Source organism: Siphateles boraxobius, unplaced genomic scaffold, assembly GCF_051911475.1.
Source record: "Siphateles boraxobius isolate OS27281-9 unplaced genomic scaffold, OSU_SipBor_1 24, whole genome shotgun sequence".
In the NCBI taxonomy this organism is placed as follows: Eukaryota; Metazoa; Chordata; class Actinopteri; order Cypriniformes; family Leuciscidae; genus Siphateles; species Siphateles boraxobius.
The window spans coordinates 15,697,706-15,716,256 of record NW_027508855.1 but is presented as its reverse complement, the minus strand read 5'-3'; the positions used below and the strand labels follow the sequence as shown (position 1 = coordinate 15,716,256).

General features: G+C 37.6%; 1 protein-coding gene across 5 annotated transcripts in view; it reads right to left on the bottom strand.

The window, feature by feature from the left end:
* The window catches only part of ksr2 (kinase suppressor of ras 2), a 134,152-nt gene that overhangs the window by 21,781 nt on the left and 93,820 nt on the right, over positions 1-18,551 (bottom strand). For all 5 annotated transcript variants that reach the window (XM_077241639.1, XM_077241638.1, XM_077241640.1 and 2 more), the window contains exons 12-18: positions 16,875-17,043; positions 14,969-15,010; positions 12,178-12,244; positions 8,609-8,657; positions 7,442-7,809; positions 4,202-4,298; positions 3,642-3,775 (exon numbers count right to left, since the gene is read on the bottom strand). In XM_077241639.1, the coding sequence (XP_077097754.1) occupies positions 3,642-3,775; positions 4,202-4,298; positions 7,442-7,809; positions 8,609-8,657; positions 12,178-12,244; positions 14,969-15,010; positions 16,875-17,043 (926 nt within the window). The remainder of the gene's footprint in view (positions 1-3,641; positions 3,776-4,201; positions 4,299-7,441; positions 7,810-8,608; positions 8,658-12,177; positions 12,245-14,968; positions 15,011-16,874; positions 17,044-18,551) is intronic.

Sequence of the window (18,551 nt, the reverse complement as noted above, 5' to 3'; positions counted from 1 at the left end):
AATTTTGTAAAGTATGTTTCTGGCTTTATACTATCAAGCTTTAAAAAAGCATAAAAATAGTCCATATGACGTGTACTAGATAAGAACTTAATTTTATTTAGACATGAATATCTATTCATATTTCTGCAGTGCACTGACATTGACACTGACAAAACTATGTTGGCATTAGTGGAATTGCATTAGCATGGTTTAAATCATATTTATCTGACCGCTATCAGTTTGTAGCAGTAAATGAAGAGATGTCTTATCGATCACAAGTTCAGTATGGCGTGCCACAAGGCTCAGTACTAGGACCGCTGCTGTTCACTCTGTACATGCTACCTTTAGGAGATATCATTAGGAAACATGGAATTAGCTTTCACTGTTATGCTGATGATCCTCAGCTCTATATTTCTTCCAAACCTAACGAAACTCACCAATTCACAAAATTATCGGAATGCATAGTTGATATCAAAAATTGGATGACTAGTAATTTCCTACTACTAAATTCTGAAAAAACAGAGATTCTAATTATTGGACAAAAAACTTCCACACGTAATAACCTAGAATACCGTCTAACACTTGATGGCTGCTCTGTTAAGTCTTCGTCGTCAGTTAGGAACCTGGGTTTGCTCTTTGATACCAATCTTTCATTTGAAAGTCACGTGTCTAGTGTCTGTAAAACCGCATTTTTCCATCTTAAAAATATATCTAAATTACGTCATATGCTCTCATTGACAAATGCGGAACAACTAGTTCATGCGTTCATGATATCAAGGCTAGATTATTGTAATGCTCTACTGGGTGGTTGCCCTGCACGCTTAATAAACAAACTACAGCTAGTTCAAAACGCAGCCGCTAGAGTTCTTACCAGAACCAGGAAGTACGACCATATTAGCCCGGTTCTGTCAACACTGCATTGGCTCCCTATTAAACATTGTATAAATTTTAAAATATTGCTGATTACTTACTAAGCACTAAATGGTTTAGCTCCGCAGTACTTGAGCGAGCTCCTAACGCATTATAGTCCTTCACGTCTATTGCGATCTCAAAACTCCGGCCAGTTGATAATACCTAGAATATCTAAATCGACTGCTGGCGGTAGATCCTTTTCCTATTTAGCACCAAAACTTTGGAGCAATCTTCCTAACATTGTCAGACAAAACAAAGCAGACACAGTCTGTCAGTTCAAAGCTAGACTAAAAACACATCTCTTTGACCTAGCATTCACATAACACTCTATAGACTTCTATAATTCAATATTAGGCTGCTTAGATTAGGTCAGCCGGAACTGGGAACACTTCCCTTAAATCCTGATGTACTCGTTACATCATAAGAAGAATGGCATCTACGCTAATTTTAGTGTCTTTGTTTATCCCGAGGTTTTCCCGCAGCCTGCCGGATCCAGGCCGTTTCCAGATCTGACGAAGGACTTTCGTCTGGACCCGATGACAATGCAGTGCTGAAGTGCCAACTAGCCTCTCCCTATGGAGGATCCCTATACCACTCTACAGATAAAGCGTTGTGGAATTTTTCGGTTCGCGTACCTACCCAAAGTGATAAGATAAAATAAAATTCTGCATCAAAATTTATAGACAAGACAAGTAGTTTGTTTAGGCATGGTTTGTAAGGAATTACAAACCTGCGCACATATATTCAAACGCACATAACTATAGAATCAGTTCTTAATGCGCATGTGAACGCCATCAGCGTCTATCACAGGTTCACGTTTAAAGTCTGTTTAGAGAGAACGGTGTCGTCTTAGTGGCCCCTAATTTAATAACAAATGATTATTTAGACGGAAGTGAATCAATCAAAACTAACTTTAGCTGGAAAAAACATTTTTCAAGAACCACTATAAAACCAAACACAATCTCTGTTACCTTCAATTATATGTTTATCTCTGTAAAGCTGCTTTGAAACAATCTACATTGTTAAAAGCGCTATATAAATGAGGATGACTTGACTTGACTTGACATTGCTAGAGGGTTTCCCTGATAAAAGTTATTGAAGTTCTGTCAAACGCTTGTGTGTCGATAACATCTGCTGCTACTTCAACTCATCGAAGCATACATTTATGAAGAACCATATGAACACTGAAGGTCAAATTGGATTTAGCTCTGTGGCCCACACTTTAATAATTACAGGCTTTGGTTTTTAATAAGCAGTTCTGAAAGTCATTACGGAATTTAAGGACGTTATTAATGGCCTGCCATATGTAGAGTGTGATGGGTTGTACATTTGTCACTCTTCTACAGATGACACCTAGCTTATAATCAGAGCCCAGACGACTACTCTCGATTTCAGTGAGCAACCTATCTAGACAGCATTTTACAGCATCACAGGCACACTCGCGTTAAAGGTACAGTAGCCATAAACATCATGTTGCCTTCTTAAGCCCCGTTCACACCTGTATTAATATGCGTTTTTGTCGATCAATTCACAAGTGGACGACGCTAAATACAGGTGTAAATGGGGTCCAAAAGTTTTAGAGCTTTGTCCACTTTCGACCACTTCCAGAGTCGAAAACGCATTCAACTGGATTGCTTTCGTAGGGCAGACGCGAATGTGTTCGAACAGCCACAATAGACCGTCTACTCTCCGCCTACTGAACTAATGCGTAAACATTATAGGAAGCGCGCTTGCCAGACGGGATTTAAACTTTGTTGGCTGCAGACCCAAATTTGGTTTGAAGACAAAAAACCGTACCAAGCACAATGTTCTCTCACCGTTCTTGATTTCGAACACACACTCACAGCGTTCGGTGTGGTCTTGCGGCTGTCAGAGCAGAAATGAAAGATGGTGCTTTGCCGTATATTTATCCGTCGTCTCCGTTCGCGTTCATATGTAAATTGCGTGAGCTTATTTAGTCCATTAGATCAAAAGATCTGAAAAAGGGCATAGATTTACGCACCCGTAGGACCCCCCCCCCCCCCCCCCAACCTTGAAGCAATCAGGACAAAAGTGGTTAAAAGTGGACAAAAGATTAAAACACCAGGTGTAAACACCAGGGTAGGCCTATGTGTCGACCAAACGGCCAAAACGCACCTTAATACCAGGTGTAAACAGGGCCTTAGATACCTAATGCTGGCCAATGTTCAAGGCAATATCACATGTATCCTATGTGAACGAGGCAATTCCAGAATGCACAACAATAAGCTCAGTGAACATTAATACAAGTTGAAATGAAATGTACAGATAACAAATTCACTGGCGGTAAAAAGTTTGGAAGAAGTCTCTTCAACCCACCAATATTACATTTTTAAATAACTGTTTTCAATTTGATGAATACTAAATTCAAAAGAACCACAATTATTTGAATTTTGTTTGTAACATTATAAATGGCTTTACTCTCACTTTAATCAATTGAATGCTTCCTTGCTGAATAAAGTATTAATTAAAATATTTTAAAAATATCGTGTGACTGAAGAATGGAGTAATGGTGCTGAAAATCCAGCTTTGCATCACAGGAATAAATCACATTTTAAAATATATTCACATAGAGAACAGTTATTTTAAATTGTAATAATATTTCACAATATTACTGTTTTTACTGTATGTTTGACCAAATAAATGGTGAGCCTAGGTGAGCAGAAGAGATTTTTTTCGAAGACATTGCAAGTCTTAATTATGTGTGTGTGTTTGTGTGTAATTTTACATACCTGCCTGCTTGTAGAACACCAGATATTGTGAACAGGCCAAAGTCAGTGATGACCACTTTCCCGTTGTCATAAAATACATTCTTGGATTTCATATCTTTGTGAAGGATCCCTTTGGCATGTAGGTAGCCCATGCCCTGGAAAAAAGGGGTTAATGTAATTAGGGCTGCATTTTTTTTTTTTTTTTTTGGTAAAAAGCCTAATTGCGGGGTTTTTTTCTGATAAAACTTGCAATTTAAAATGTTATTAAAAGGGAGGTTTTCCAGGTTTGCTATGCTTGTTTGTATCACCTTCCCAAAAGCACATTATAAGCAAAAAAAAAGAAATCTTAAAAAAAATCATGAGCTGCTTGCTTGTACCAGAACACAGTGCCGTACGCCATATCGCGATTTTGGTTTTACTCTGATTAATCCTCCAGCCCTAAATTTAATAACAGGCTGTATAAAGGAACAGTACAGGTAGCTTTTCAATACTACCATGTTTTTCAAAAATGACAGCTGAATCAATTTTAGCTGACATTTAGCAAACAGTCTTCAGCCTGACTTCACATCAGTAACTCTTACCTTCACCATCTCTTGTGCGATTTGTCTAGTCTTGTTCACGTCGAGAACAACTTTTGCATCTCGTACCACTGAGTATAGGGTCCTGCCCTTACACAAGCTACAACAGAGAAAAACAACACAAAAACACTTATTAGACATCAGCCGTGACCATAACATCAAATTATATTCCCTTCATGTAGACTGGATCTTTGCAGAAATAAAGAACAGTAACAGTACAGGGTCATACAAAACACATTTGACTATTTTCCCAATTTATTGGCAAAAATGCATGAAATATATATATTTATCAATCTATCTATCTACTCATCTATCTATATATTATAAAGCACTGTTTCTAAACTCCCAGAAAAGACCCAATTGTTCTCTTGATTTTTCTTCGAGGAACGAACACGTCACACTATTCCTCATTTAAATAATTCCTGCCCAAGGCATATGTAAAATTAAGGGATGAGGCCAAGTTCAGCTGTGTTAGTAGTATTTTGACATTTTTAACTCTTATGTTAAGGGGTGTGACATTTCCGAAGAACGGTTGACCAATGACAACACTGGTCCAGCTGACCAATCAGTGCACATTGGGCTTTTCAGAAGGAGGGGCTTCATAGAGACAGGAACTAAATCGTTACTGACAGACTGAGGAGAGAGGTGGTGCCACAATGTAAAATATATACGAGGGGAAATAATGTGGGGGTTTTTTACATTTAAAAAACAAAACAAATCAAGACTTTGTAAAAGTGCATAATATGCTCTCTTTAAACCTTCAAGATTTTAAAACAACTTTAAAATGTTTGCCACGCTTTCTCAAGCCAACATCAAAGATTCGTTTGAACGTTTTTATCTAGTTAAGTTTTAAATTATGATTGTATTTTATCAATGTATTATAAATTATGTTTGTTATTTAGCTTGTTGATTTAGAACATCCTGTGAAAGCAGTAGGCAAAATGCAATATTATGTATTTGCTCCATTTCCATTCTTGTGCTGCCACTTTCAAATGATGGGAAATGAAGGTAGGGTCATTTGACAAACCCGCTGAAGTAAACTGTGGTTGAGCACTTCGCTCTAGGTCACAATGGTAAAAGTTCATGGATCACCACTTGCAGTGTTTGAACCTGCAACCTACATTATCATATGACATGTGTTAGCACAGAAATGATACGTGTTCATAATTCAACATGCTGTTCTGTATTTACACACAAGCAGATTCGAACGCTGTCATTAATGATGCTGAGTGAGCCATGAACTTCACCTGGGCAGGAAGGAGGAGAAAGACACCCGAGCTCCTACTGTGACACCTGACGAAGACATGTGCATCTTTCCCCAGGCTGCCCTCTTCCTCCCTTTATACATATTCATAAAGGCATCATGCTATGACGCTCGTTTATTTTTATATCACTCTGGCCTTTTGGCCTTCTACAGTGTGGGACCGTTCAAAAATGTGACGTGCAAATGCAAATGCTGAACTCTGTATATATACTGTCACGAAGGAAATGTCTTGAGTGCATCACATTTCAGCTGTTAACACTAATAATGTCAAGACAGACCATTGGAAATAATAACAGGCTCTGACATTCCGGTGCAATTATGTTGTACACACAGCATTTGTGAGCAAAAGCCAAACTTTTATTCCACACTGCAGGGGTAATATGGAAAGCAATCAATGCATAATCACTCATAACAATGCTAAGAAAAAAAATCAATATTTATGTCAATGTTTATTTTTAAGAAAAAGCCGATTTCAAGCAATTATTTCTCAATTTGTTTGTTTGGGCCTGCTTTGCTATGATTAAGGACTATGAATAAAATCATTATGACTTTTGTCTTTGTTAATAGTAATACACAAAATCATGCGCTAAAATTAGTTAGGATTAGACATTAATAAATGTCTACCAGTATTTGGCCAAATGAAAACTATTTTGTCAATAAACTGAAATGATTCTTGTCTAACAATTTTTACTAGAAATGCTGAATACTAAATACTGAACAAGTCAGATGTACATTTAAATATTGGCTACAGGGGTGCCGCTAAGGGGGGAAAAGTTAGGACGATTCTAAGGGCCCACACACTTTTGGGGCCCCCAGAGATCGATTTTATTAATGGAATGGGTGGGGTAGGGGGCCCAACCTCATATTCTTTCATAGGGCCCAACATTTCTAGCCGCGCCCCTGATTGGCTAATATATTATTTATTTATAAACTCACCAGCCGCTTTATTAGGTACACTTATTCAACTGCTTGTTAACCGGTAGAAATTTGTCAACTGGTAAAGATTTTGGAATACCGTCTCTATCGTGGTTACACTCACTTGATGTTGCCGAAAGCTTATCATTTGCATGCAAGGGATCTTAAACCGTTGAGGTGCAATAAGCAGCGAAAGAGAACTTATTTTGGTATATGCACACACTGTCTGAGAGACATGCACACATGAAGCCGCTCATAGAGTGAGAGTACTGAACTGAGTTATTTTTGTCGTCTTATTGAACGATCAAATGCACACACTTATGTGTCAAAATGCCCTCTTTGGTTGCATCCTTGTAAATACAGTCATTTTTTGTCTTAAGTGAAGTTTGTCTTTTTGTGTAAGCTACACAGTAAAGAATATGCATTATTTTTGTATATTTCATTACTTTATACAATTTATGTAGTAGATCTATTTAATTTGTGTCTTTGTTCTATTGCAGTTTCGTCCTATTGCTTGTAATTAGTTGTTATTTTATCACTGACTGTTTAACTGTTTTTATTTACTTAGGCTAGAATTAGATAGATTGGTGATGATGATTATGAAATTTCAATGATATCAAATATTTTTTATAACACTTATAGAAAAAGAAAAGAAAATGTAAATCTTCTGTTGCAATCTTTTATTGGCCGTCGCCATGCATCTCAGTATATGCTTGCCGACAAACAGGAAGCACCAATGTGTGTGGCAGGAGGAAGGAAATAATATTGGCCATCTCCTGTTCAGACAGTATGCTAAAGTAGCACTTGTTTTTAATAGCCAATTCCAATGCTGACATGTCTTCTGAGAATCCAGAGAAGTGAAAAAATTCAGCCACTTACATTTACATTTGTGGCCAATGACATGTATTTTCAAATTAAGCTGAAAGCAGCTACTAGTGCAAGCTATGAGGTCATGCTGATAAGAGAAGATCGGGAAAAGTGAGTTACGTAACTTCCCACTAAGATAAAGTCAGACCCCGGAAATATTGAGCTGTTGTCACTCACAAAATTCTGTTCAAGCCTACCTGGTGATGATGGCCAGATGAGGGGGTCTCATACACGCTCCCATGAATAGGACCACGTTTTCATGCCGCGTGTTCCTGTATGCCATCACCTCTCTTTTAAATGCTTTCAGCTGCTCTTCATTGTCTCTTTCAATGTCAATTAGTCGTATGGCCACTTCTCCGTGCCAGCGTCCATGGTAGACCTGTCCGAAACGGCCTTTCCCAATCAGCTCTCCGATCTCCAGCTGCTCCATGGGAATGTCCCACTCCTGCAGGAAGATACTGGTCTGGCTGGCTTTACGTGGGAAGTTTCGTGCGGACAAGAGGGAAAGATTCATCTCCTCAAACTCGTCCGCTGAGCCCTCGGCCTCATCGTTGCCTTCTTCGTTCTGATAGATAAATAGAACAATAAACGACACAGAGAAAGAGGGATGTAATGGATGGATGGATTAGAAGATTATAAAAACAGATTAACAGACAGACTGATGATAGAGTGATAGATATAAAAAATAATGGATGGATGGATAGACAGATTAACAGACATGCAGATGATAGAGTGATAGATATAAAGAATAATAGATAGAACGATAGAATGATAGATAGATAGATAGATAGATAGATAGATAGATAGATAGATAGATAGATAGATAGATAGATAGATAGATAGATAGATAGATAGATAGATATAAAGAATAATGGATGGATATAATCATAAAACTCTTAAAAATCTAGGTTCTAAAAGGGGATTTTCACAGCAATGCAACAGAAGAACCATTTTTGGTTCCCCAAAGAACCTTTCAGTAAACAGTTCTTAAAAGATTATTTTTTTCTACTGTAAAGAAAACATTCTAATAATCTAAAGACCCCTTTCTACTGTAAAGAACATTCTAATAATCTAAAGACCCCTTTCTACTGTAAAGAACATTCTAATAATCTAAAGACCCCTTTTCACTGTAAAGAACATTCTAATAATCTAAAGACCCCTTTTCACTGTAAAGAACATTCTACTGTAATAATCTAAAGACCCTTTTTCACTGTAAAAAACCTTTTGTGCAATGGAAAAGTTTCATGGATTTTAATGGTTCTGGAATCATCTATGCCAATAAAGAACCTTTATTTTTAAGAGTGTTTGTACTCAGGTTTTAGCATATGATAGTACACATTTGCAATAGAAGCAGGATGACTCACATCAGATGTTGGCTCAACCTCAATTTGAAGCAAGGGACTCACTTTGGGACTGTGTGAAGAGAAAACAGAAAATGTGTTTGCACAGGGAGGGTCGTTTACCTCAGCAGAACGAACCAATGTTTCATTTTCAAAGGCCTATAATCGAATTAAAATCCATTGTTTACTTTAGGCCATCTGAAAGGATCACATAAAAAATTTTGCTTGTTCATTTTCATATTTTTAGCTTCTACAAAAGTGGTTCACACAGGCTCTACAGCGTAGTGAGCTGCCATCAGTTAGCATCCTAACTAACGAAACCTCACGTAACCTCAAACCACAAACCCCTGAAGACTAATTCGCCACTGGTTCCCTTGAGATTTTCCTATGTAGTTTTATAATGGGGTTTATAAAGAAAAAAAAATTCAAGTATCGTCAAGTTATGTTTACCAAAGACCTTATTTTGCTCATAAATTGAAAAAACACATTTTAAAACCCCATAGGAAAATCTTGTTGGAACCCATGGTGAATTAGTCTTCTGGGTTTTGACTTCATAACTCTATAATCACCATAAACATAAATTTCACAGACAAATACCAGGCAAACCAAACCAAACCAACCTGCAAACCAAACCAACCTGCCCAGTACAATAAGTTTGAGCTGATTTAAATGTTTTTTATTATTATTTAATTTAATAATAATAATTAAATAAATAAATAAATATTATATATATATATATATATATATATAAATCATTTTATTTTAGGTTTATTTTAGGGAACAAGGTATTCTATGTATAAGGATTGAAACTTTTCCATGACCTTTGTAGCCAGTACAGCATATAATCATCATCTTCCACTTACAAAAAAGAGATTCAGTGTCTAAAATTGCATAAATCTCAAGGCCTTATTCAGTCTGGATGACTTGCCTTATCTGTGGTCTGTGGTAAGAAATGTGTTTGTTAATATGCCTTTGACCCTTGTTTGGGTTGAAAAATATGGAAGGACAGTGCCGGAAGATCTGTCAGGGCATTTATGCATACATGCTTGTAAACAATTGCACTCTACAGCCATGTCAAACAACTTATTTCAGCTGCATTACGATACCCCATAATGCAGTACATACTGCTGTCAAAGCACTACAGAAAAGGAAATGCCATTTATATATATATATAATTTTTCTGAAGTTATTGCTTCTTGATTCAGTTAATTAAAATGGCAATTTTTCTTTATGGGTCTTTGAGTTTTCCAAAACATACTCAGATATGTTTGACATCATCAATGTAGCGTGAACTCAAGCCCACTCTTTGTTTGGCGAAAGTGTGTGTGTGTGTGTGTGTGTGTGTGTGTGTGTGTGTGTGTGTGTGTGTGTGTGTGTGTGTGTGTGTGTGTGTGTGTGTGTGTGTGTGTGTGTGTGTGTGTGTGTGTGTGTGTGTGTGTGTGTGTGTGTGTGACTTGTCTTCAGTCACATCAACTATTGCACCACAAATATTTTTGCTCTAATAATTCTGTAATCTTAAATGCTCATATCTGCCATAAATAGACACAAGCCGTGGCGTAACTGTCTATGACATGTCTGTGGCCTTTCTCTGGGCATCGCTCTAAATACACACACAGACAGTGCAGGACAGAACATGACATTTCAGACACTTTTGTATATTAATAAACAATGTTAAATGGTCTTGGCATAAGTGACAAAAATCATAATAATTCCACATTTTATGGTATTTGACTACCCAAAGGGGCAAGAAAGCAATATAATAATAATAATAATAATTCATATAGCGCTTTTTTCTGCACTCAAAGTGCTTTTACATGGAAGGTGGAATCTCCTCAACCACCACCAATGTGCAGCATCCACCTGGATGATGCGACGGCAGCCATATTGTCCCAGAACGCCCACCACACACCAGCTTACTGGTGGAGAGGAGACAGGGTGATGAAGCCAATTAGTGTATATACATACATATATAAATATATGGGGATGATTAGGAGGCCATGATGGACAGTAGCCTGACTAGGTCAGACTTCGTACTTCCGCTCAAATTCAGTTCACTTCTGTACTCAGTCTGAGATAGCGACCTATCTCTCAGTTTTCCTCCGGTCTGAAAACAGCCGGCCAATCAACGAGCAGAGGGCGGGCTGAGAGCCGTGACGTAGACGCTAAGTGCCGAGTTTAAGATTGTATTTTAGGTTAGGGAAATCGAAAACGACCGCGGATATGGAGACACGGGATGCAATTCGCTCTGTTTTGGAGAATATTCCCGGCATTTGCAAACTAAAACGCCCCAACATGAAGAGTGTTTATTAAACATTTTGAATGGAGGTGATGTTTAAGTTGGCGAGAGAGGTGATTGCGTTATGTGATTGGCTTACGGGTAACCAATGATTTTATACTTCAGACAAGCGCCCCCCGCGAGAAAGAAAACACTTTTCAATTATGCCATTCCAGACTCTGTCTACGAAGCAAAGCAAAGTAGCAGAGTTTGGTATTACCAGGCTAGATGGACAGAGGCCACTGGGCAAATTTGGCCAGGATGCCGGGGTTACACCCCTTGGGATTTTTTTGTGACCACAGTCAGTCAGGACCTAGGTTTGACATCTCATCCGAAGGACGGTGCTCTTTGATAGTATAGTGTCCCATCGTTACACTGGGGACCTGCAACCAGCAACCTGGTTTTCCCAGAAGGTCTCCCATCCAAGTGTTGACCAGGCTCAACCCAGTCTTGGGCTGCTGGCACTATATATATACAGTAATCTACATTTTATGCAACTAATTTTGCATTCAGAATGAACAGAAGCTGATTAACATGTGACCTTCAGAGAAAACTGTTAGGTTAAATAAAAACAGAGGTAATTAGAGCCTTTTTTAGACCTATATTTCCACAACAGCCTTAACAAAAGATAATGGTAACACTTTACAATAAGGTTCCATTTCTTAACATTAGTTAACTACATAAGTTAACATGAACTAACAATGAAAAATATACTTCTTAATCTTAGTTAATGTTAATTTCAACATTTACTAATACGTTATTTAAAAATAAATACATTAAAATCAAAAGTTGTATCTGTTAATATTATTTAATGGAACTCAGCCAACATGAACTTACAATGAAAACTTGTATTTTTTTAAAGTTAACAAAGATGAATAAATACTGTGACAAATGTAGTTAGTTAATTAAAAACTAAAGTGTTACAGAGATAATTAATCAACATATTTGATTTACATGCATTTGCACTAATTTACACTGTAAATTTCCCCCACAAAAGTGCACTTTAAATACCCAGATGTTGTACTTAATTAACAGAAAAAATAAAGTATGGAATGTTGGACACTTTATGCACTCAACTGTCACAGCTTTAATTACATAGCAGAAGGGGCAGCGCTATCACACTCTACATAGTGAACAGTATATGTGCATAGTGTACAGTGTGTCATTTAGGACACAACTTTACACTTGCTGTCTACAACCTCAGACTGATTTGGAACGCTCTACATAGGCAGACTGATGTCATCATGTTTAAATACATCCTAAAATGTCAAATCAACAAACTCACACACACACATATGAACACACACGACACACTTACCCAGGCTCAGACAGAACAGGGTGTAGAATGACTTGAGGGGCCCTGGTGGGAACCTCAGGGGCCACATCTACAAAGAGAAAGAGTTAAAAGATAAGACACAAGGCAGAGATGAGAGAGAAAATGACATTTGTAAAAGAGTGTATTTTTATAGACTAATAGAGAAATAAATTCATGGAAACATGCAGGAGTACTGCTGAGAACAACATCTAACTCTCTGACTTACACTGCAACAGTCAAAAGCTGATTCAATGTGCTTACTACACAACCATCTGAAGATTTACTACCAGTCAAATGCTTGGGGTCAGTCAGATTTATAATACATTCATTCAGCAACGATGCATTAAACTGATCAAAGGTGTCAGTAAAGACATTTGTAATGTTGAGAATTGAAAGTCTTTGGGATGTGCTGGAGGAGAATTTACAGAGTGCTTGACTCTTGCATTGTCAATACAAGATCATGGCCAAAAATTGATACACCTCTCGATGAAAGTAAATGTTGTGATGTTATTTCCATCAAGAGGTGCATCAATTTTCTATTGACAATGCAAGAGTCAAGAACTCTGTAAAGTCTCCTCCAGCACATCCCAAAGACATTCAAATAATTTAAGGTCTGGACTCAACGAGTCTTCATGCTCCCTCCCAACCATTCTTTCACAATTTGAGCCTGATGAATCTTGACATTGTCATCCTGGAATTTGGCCATGATGTGTCTTCCTACACAGTTGTTTGAGAAATGAAAAGCTACACACTCCATCAATTAGGGTTAGAAGAACTGTTGCCAATAAAATCTCAATTTAAGCCAACACTGAATGTCCATTGATTTATTTATTATACTGTCAGACAAATATATAATGCTTTATTGTCAGTAAAAATGAAACCCTAGTTGATTCTCATTTAACAAACACTTTCATTAAAAAAAAAAATCCTTTTCGTCTAATGGATAAAACTGGCCGTATGTTCCCTTCTTAAGGTCCTCCCACACTGTGTCCGAAATTTTCGTATGCGTTTTTTCATATTCTTCATTCGGTGGCTCTGAATTGTTAAAACACCTCTTGAAAAGCTTGCTACGGATGCGAAAAACACAGAAAATCTAACCTGATCCGAATTTTATTTTTATAGACGACAGTTTCGGAGGCAGTGTGTAAATGTGATTAACAAAACATGAGGTCATTTTTATTTTTTAACGTGTGAAAATTTCTGACGCGAATTTCGGATTCAGTGTGCAAGGATCTTTAAAGGTACAATGTGATCTCAGCACCTCACATATGTGCTCTCTTCATTGGATTAAAGCTCCAGTAGGTAACTTTTGTAAACAAATATTTGCTAAAACTGTCATTATGTCCTGACAGTAGAATATGAGACGGATAATCCGTGAAAAAATCAAGCTCCTCTGGCTCCTCCCTGTGGTCCTATTGCCATTTGCAGAAATACACCGCTCCCGGTCAGAAACAACCAATCAGAGCCAGGAGGAATGTCTTAGCAGTGTCAATCACGCTCGTGTACGCACTGATCACCCCTCTCTTGTACAGCGCGAGCGCGTACCGTCGTTCGTGACTCCTGTTCGAACTCGTTCATCCAAATGAATGACTCTTTTTTTGAGTCATTTCGTTCATTCAACGAACGAAATGACTCGAAAAAAGATTTGTTCATTTTGAACGAGTCTTTTTTGGAGTCATTTCGTTCATTCAACGAACGAAATGACTCGAAAAAAGATTTGTTCATTTTGATGAACGAGTTCGAACAGGATCACGAACGTGCATCACAGAGCAAGGCGAGCATTTATGGTTATAAAACTGAAAGTTTTTTATTTATTTTTGAAATGACCGATCGTTTCGCTAGATAAGACCCTTATTCATCGTCTGGTATCGTTTAAAGCCCTTTGAAGCTGCACTGAAACTGTCATTTGGTCCTTGAAACGTTTGTGTCCTATTGAAGTCCATTATATGAAGAAAACACCTGGAATGTTTTCATCAAAAACCTTAATTTCTTTTCGACTGAAGAAAGAAAGGCATGGACATCTTGGATGACATGGGGGTGAGTAAATTATCGGCAAACGTTTTTTTTAAAGTGAACTAATCCTTTAACGTTATCTTTACTAGCTATTTATAACTTATAGAAAGAGTGCAACTTATAAAGTTACATGTATTGCAAAATACATAATGATTTTAGAACCAAGTTTGTAGTCAAAGTATGAGCAGGCCATAGTCAATGTAAAGCATATTGTTGATGTTTCGTCCCTATTAGTGAATGTTCCATAACTGTTTATAATCCGCCTTCATCGGTGGTCCTGCTTACTAGCCTGCGCGTTCACGGCAGGCTCCGCTGTGGGGGAGGAGCTGTGGAGGGAGGGCTGTAGCGCAGCAGAGAGCAAGGGGGTGGGACCTGTAAGTTGTGCTTGTTCAAATTTTCAGGCTAAGTCAACATTTTCTCAAAACTCCCTACTGAAGCTTTAAATCAGTTAAATTGCCATTAGTAGCCACTATCTAAACTATCAGGCTATCAACAACACCATGGCTTTCCTCCCTCCACATGCTCATCAAAAACATGCAGCGAGCTGAGTGCCTCCCACAGAATACAGGCACTTATCAGCCGACATCGCCTTTAAAAGAACCATCATTATAGAATACAGCATTGCTGGTTAAGAGACGACAAGAAGAGAAAAGAGAGACAGAAGGAGAGGGTTTGCTGCGTCTCAAAGAAAAGATGGCATAAAAATGACATCAAAAAAGTTTGCCTCGGTATGTCGCGCTGCATTATGGGTAGGGGTAATGACCAATTATGACACACTTACCAGGGAAGATGAACTGCTGCTTGTATTTGTAGAAATGAGATGCTGAGAGAAGCACAGGAGAGAAGCAGACAGAATTCAATAAAATTCAACAAACCCCCAGGTGATTATTGGCGTGTGTTATTGCTCTGCAAATTCACCACAGTTTATCACAAAGAGAATATAGAAATACCGACTTTTAGGATACAGAAATGTCCAAAAGTCTGAGACCACATTCAAAATCTGGGATTCCATCAGCACGTTTACATGCACATTCTTAACCCGTTTATGCTTAATAAGCCAATCATGCAGGTTGTCATGTAAATGTGTTAACCCATTTTCCTTTCATCAGACTAAGGTCATAAGTGTATCCTCCACAACTGACTGCAACTTGGCATTCAGATCTGCTTCCATGTAGTCACAGTAGCAACGCCCAACTTCCTACGATCCAATCAATTCTCGTCTTCGAAATTCATGTCTCGCCCTACTTTTCGTCTCATTCCAGAAGCCGTTTCACTCGGATATGTGTACAGGGAAGAAAAGACTATCGCAATATCCATGTCATGAGATTTTAAGCATAGACCGATTGACAGATTTTTGCCCCTTACCCTGATTTCAACCTGTGTACTTTCGGCCTATTGAAGTGCACATGTATGAGTATTTTAAGATACTCAGACAGAGCGAGCATTTCACGGTAGTGGAGGAGGAAATATATTGCAAACTCAGATTCTTTCTTGAACCAAGAAATTATAAAAAATGTGTTTCTCATTTCATCTCATTAAGAGTGGTACAGTCAAAATGCTGCATCCGTAACTGCATGAGAGGAGAGAAGTTTCCCACTGACATTTTGGAATACTCTTAGGTTTTCAATGCTTTATTTAACATCACAACTGGCATAACACATGAAATACTTTTCCATCACTACCGGGGAATAACCTGATTTAATAATAAAGTCTTGTAAAAGTAGTTTACTTGCATTGCTGGGATATTAGTTTGCATATTGTTATTTTAATAAGCTGATTTTTGGGAGTTATCAGCATATTGGTGTGCATGTAAACGTGCTGTCTAATTTAAATGGGATAATTTTTGTCTAATGATTTTGAAAAATGTATAACTAAGAAATGTTAACAATTAACAAATATTTATATTTCTGCACTATTTTTATATCACTAATCAAATAAGCAGTTTATGATGTCAAGTAAACAAAACATTTCGGATTTTCTATTCTTTGGCTCACTCTCAAATCATGCGGACAGGGCTTCAGACCACGATTAAAATAATCGTAAATGCTCAAAAAAACTGGACCGACAAACGGCGACCAACAACGATAGACACTTCCTTGGGTTTTGTCGGATCAGTGCGTTACCTCTGTCGGCGTCTATTGGAGATTGTTTCACCAATTGAACATGCTGAATCAGTGTTTGTCAGGTCGTGGAATGTCTAAGAAGTGATGTACTGTAATCTGGTGATTGTCAGCGTTGGTCTGTGTCTGTCGGTGCAGTGCGAATTGGCATTTAAAGCCCCACTCGAGAAAACTTTGTGTGTGTCCATACAGATATCATTCACAAAAAAAATGTGATCGTAAATGGTAAATGAGTAGAAAATAGTTTTTTTTTAAAAAAAGAAGAATTTAATAAGAAAGTCCAAAAGATTCACAAAATGATTAGCGGTCCTGAGTTCACAACTGACTCCCTCGCTTAAACAGGGAGTCTTTTTTCAATTATATTGGATTCAAAATCATAAACAGCAAAGCTATACTGTAAATATAAAATGTAACTTTTCACTCAAATTATTATGCTGATATCATTTGTAATGATAGAAGAAAAAAAGCAATTGTTTTAAATTCAGTGGTAAAGATCTAAATCAATCATTACATCTGAACAAGAATTAATTAGAAAGTTTAATATAGTCTTGTGTTTTGGGTTGGTACCTGTAAGGTTGGACTGTTTCTGCTGTCTGGCGCTCTGCGGGGACGGGTGCAGAGGAGACGGGGGTGTCGCGCTGGGCGGCAGAGGGGGAGCAGGAGATGAAGGGGTGGAGGAGGTGGTGGAGGAGGGGTTGCTGCTGGAGTCGGGCTGATATGGCACAGGGATGTGGTCCTGAAACAGAGAGAGACAAACCTTTCGTAACACACAAAAACACTCCCTACTTCTCTGCTCATTACTGGCACGGTCAGACATCAGTAAACCTGGCTTCATTCTCACGGTCAGTAAAATATTCATCAAAAACCAGTGGTGTGGCGGCTGTAGACCTGATCTCCTGTGGGCTGACAACTGGAGAGTCGTGCTACATTCGAAAAACTATAGCCAGCAAGACTGAGTGGCATGTACTGTATATTTGATAAGACAACAAAAAAGCAAAATAAACTATTTCTGGTGATTAAGGGCCAGATTTACTAAACAGGGCAAATTAGCATGAGACCACAATCCCATAAAAGCATTGATGGGAGTGGAAAGTTCTTCAGGTGGACAGACGGAGCAACTCAATTTCCTTTATGACTAAGCTGTTTACAACACCATTTTCAACTAAAAACAAAAACATTTTATGCATTTTGAATATAATATTTGCATTTTTCGGTTACACTTTATTTTAAGGGGTCATTGTTACAGTGTAATTAAATATTTAAGTACAGTGTAATATTAATTAACTACATGTACTTACTATAGGGTTAGGGTAGGATTAGGATTTGGTTGAGGGTTAGTTGTATGTAATTATGCATCATTTACTGTTATTACTATGGTAATTACATGTAACATATGTAACAAGAACACTGTAAAATAAAGTGTTACCAGAGGTTCAAAGTGCAAGTTTTTGAAAACGATACCGTCATGCAATAATTATAATTTATTAGCCGCTACAGGTAGATAACTAGAAGAATAACAAAGTACAGTAAACGGTAAAACTATTTGGCAACACACCAGTTTGTTTATGATTATTGTTGTTTTGTACAGGTAAAATAACTGGAAACGAATGACATTAGAATCCTCAAACATTCAAGTTACTAATGGCAGTGCTGGTTCTTACCTTAAAAATAAGGTGGATACAAAAAAAAACTTCTTAAGTCACCATGAATTGTCAAAATGGACCAGTTATTTTTTGGAATATTGCTGTTTTTATTATAAATGATTAACCCATGCACAACATTATTATTTTTTTTAATTAATGTGCCCTCATAATCTTTAATCAAAATAACTTTCCCTCCTTCTTGCTGCAAAATCTCTTCTAATCTGTGATGATGTGTTTTTTTTACTGGCATCAGGGCAGGACAGCCTGTCACTCACACGAGATCGACCAAAAGCAAACCAAAACCATCCAATCAATTCCCGATGGAAAAAATCAAGTCCCGCCCTACATTTCTTCTTGTTCGAGAAGCTGTTACAGTTGGATAAACTCTTGCAACTTCCGTTTCATGCTGACTTTAAGACTTTCATACAGTACATGACTGAAACTTACACGTTTTATATTATTAAACATTTTTTAAATTTGCATTGAACTATACTTTGTCACAGTTATTGCTTTGACAGATATATTAGGTACACATACTGTAGCCACATATTCTTTTGCAGTTATTTTTTCCCAAGCTTTTTCTGAAGTGATTTTTATTGGA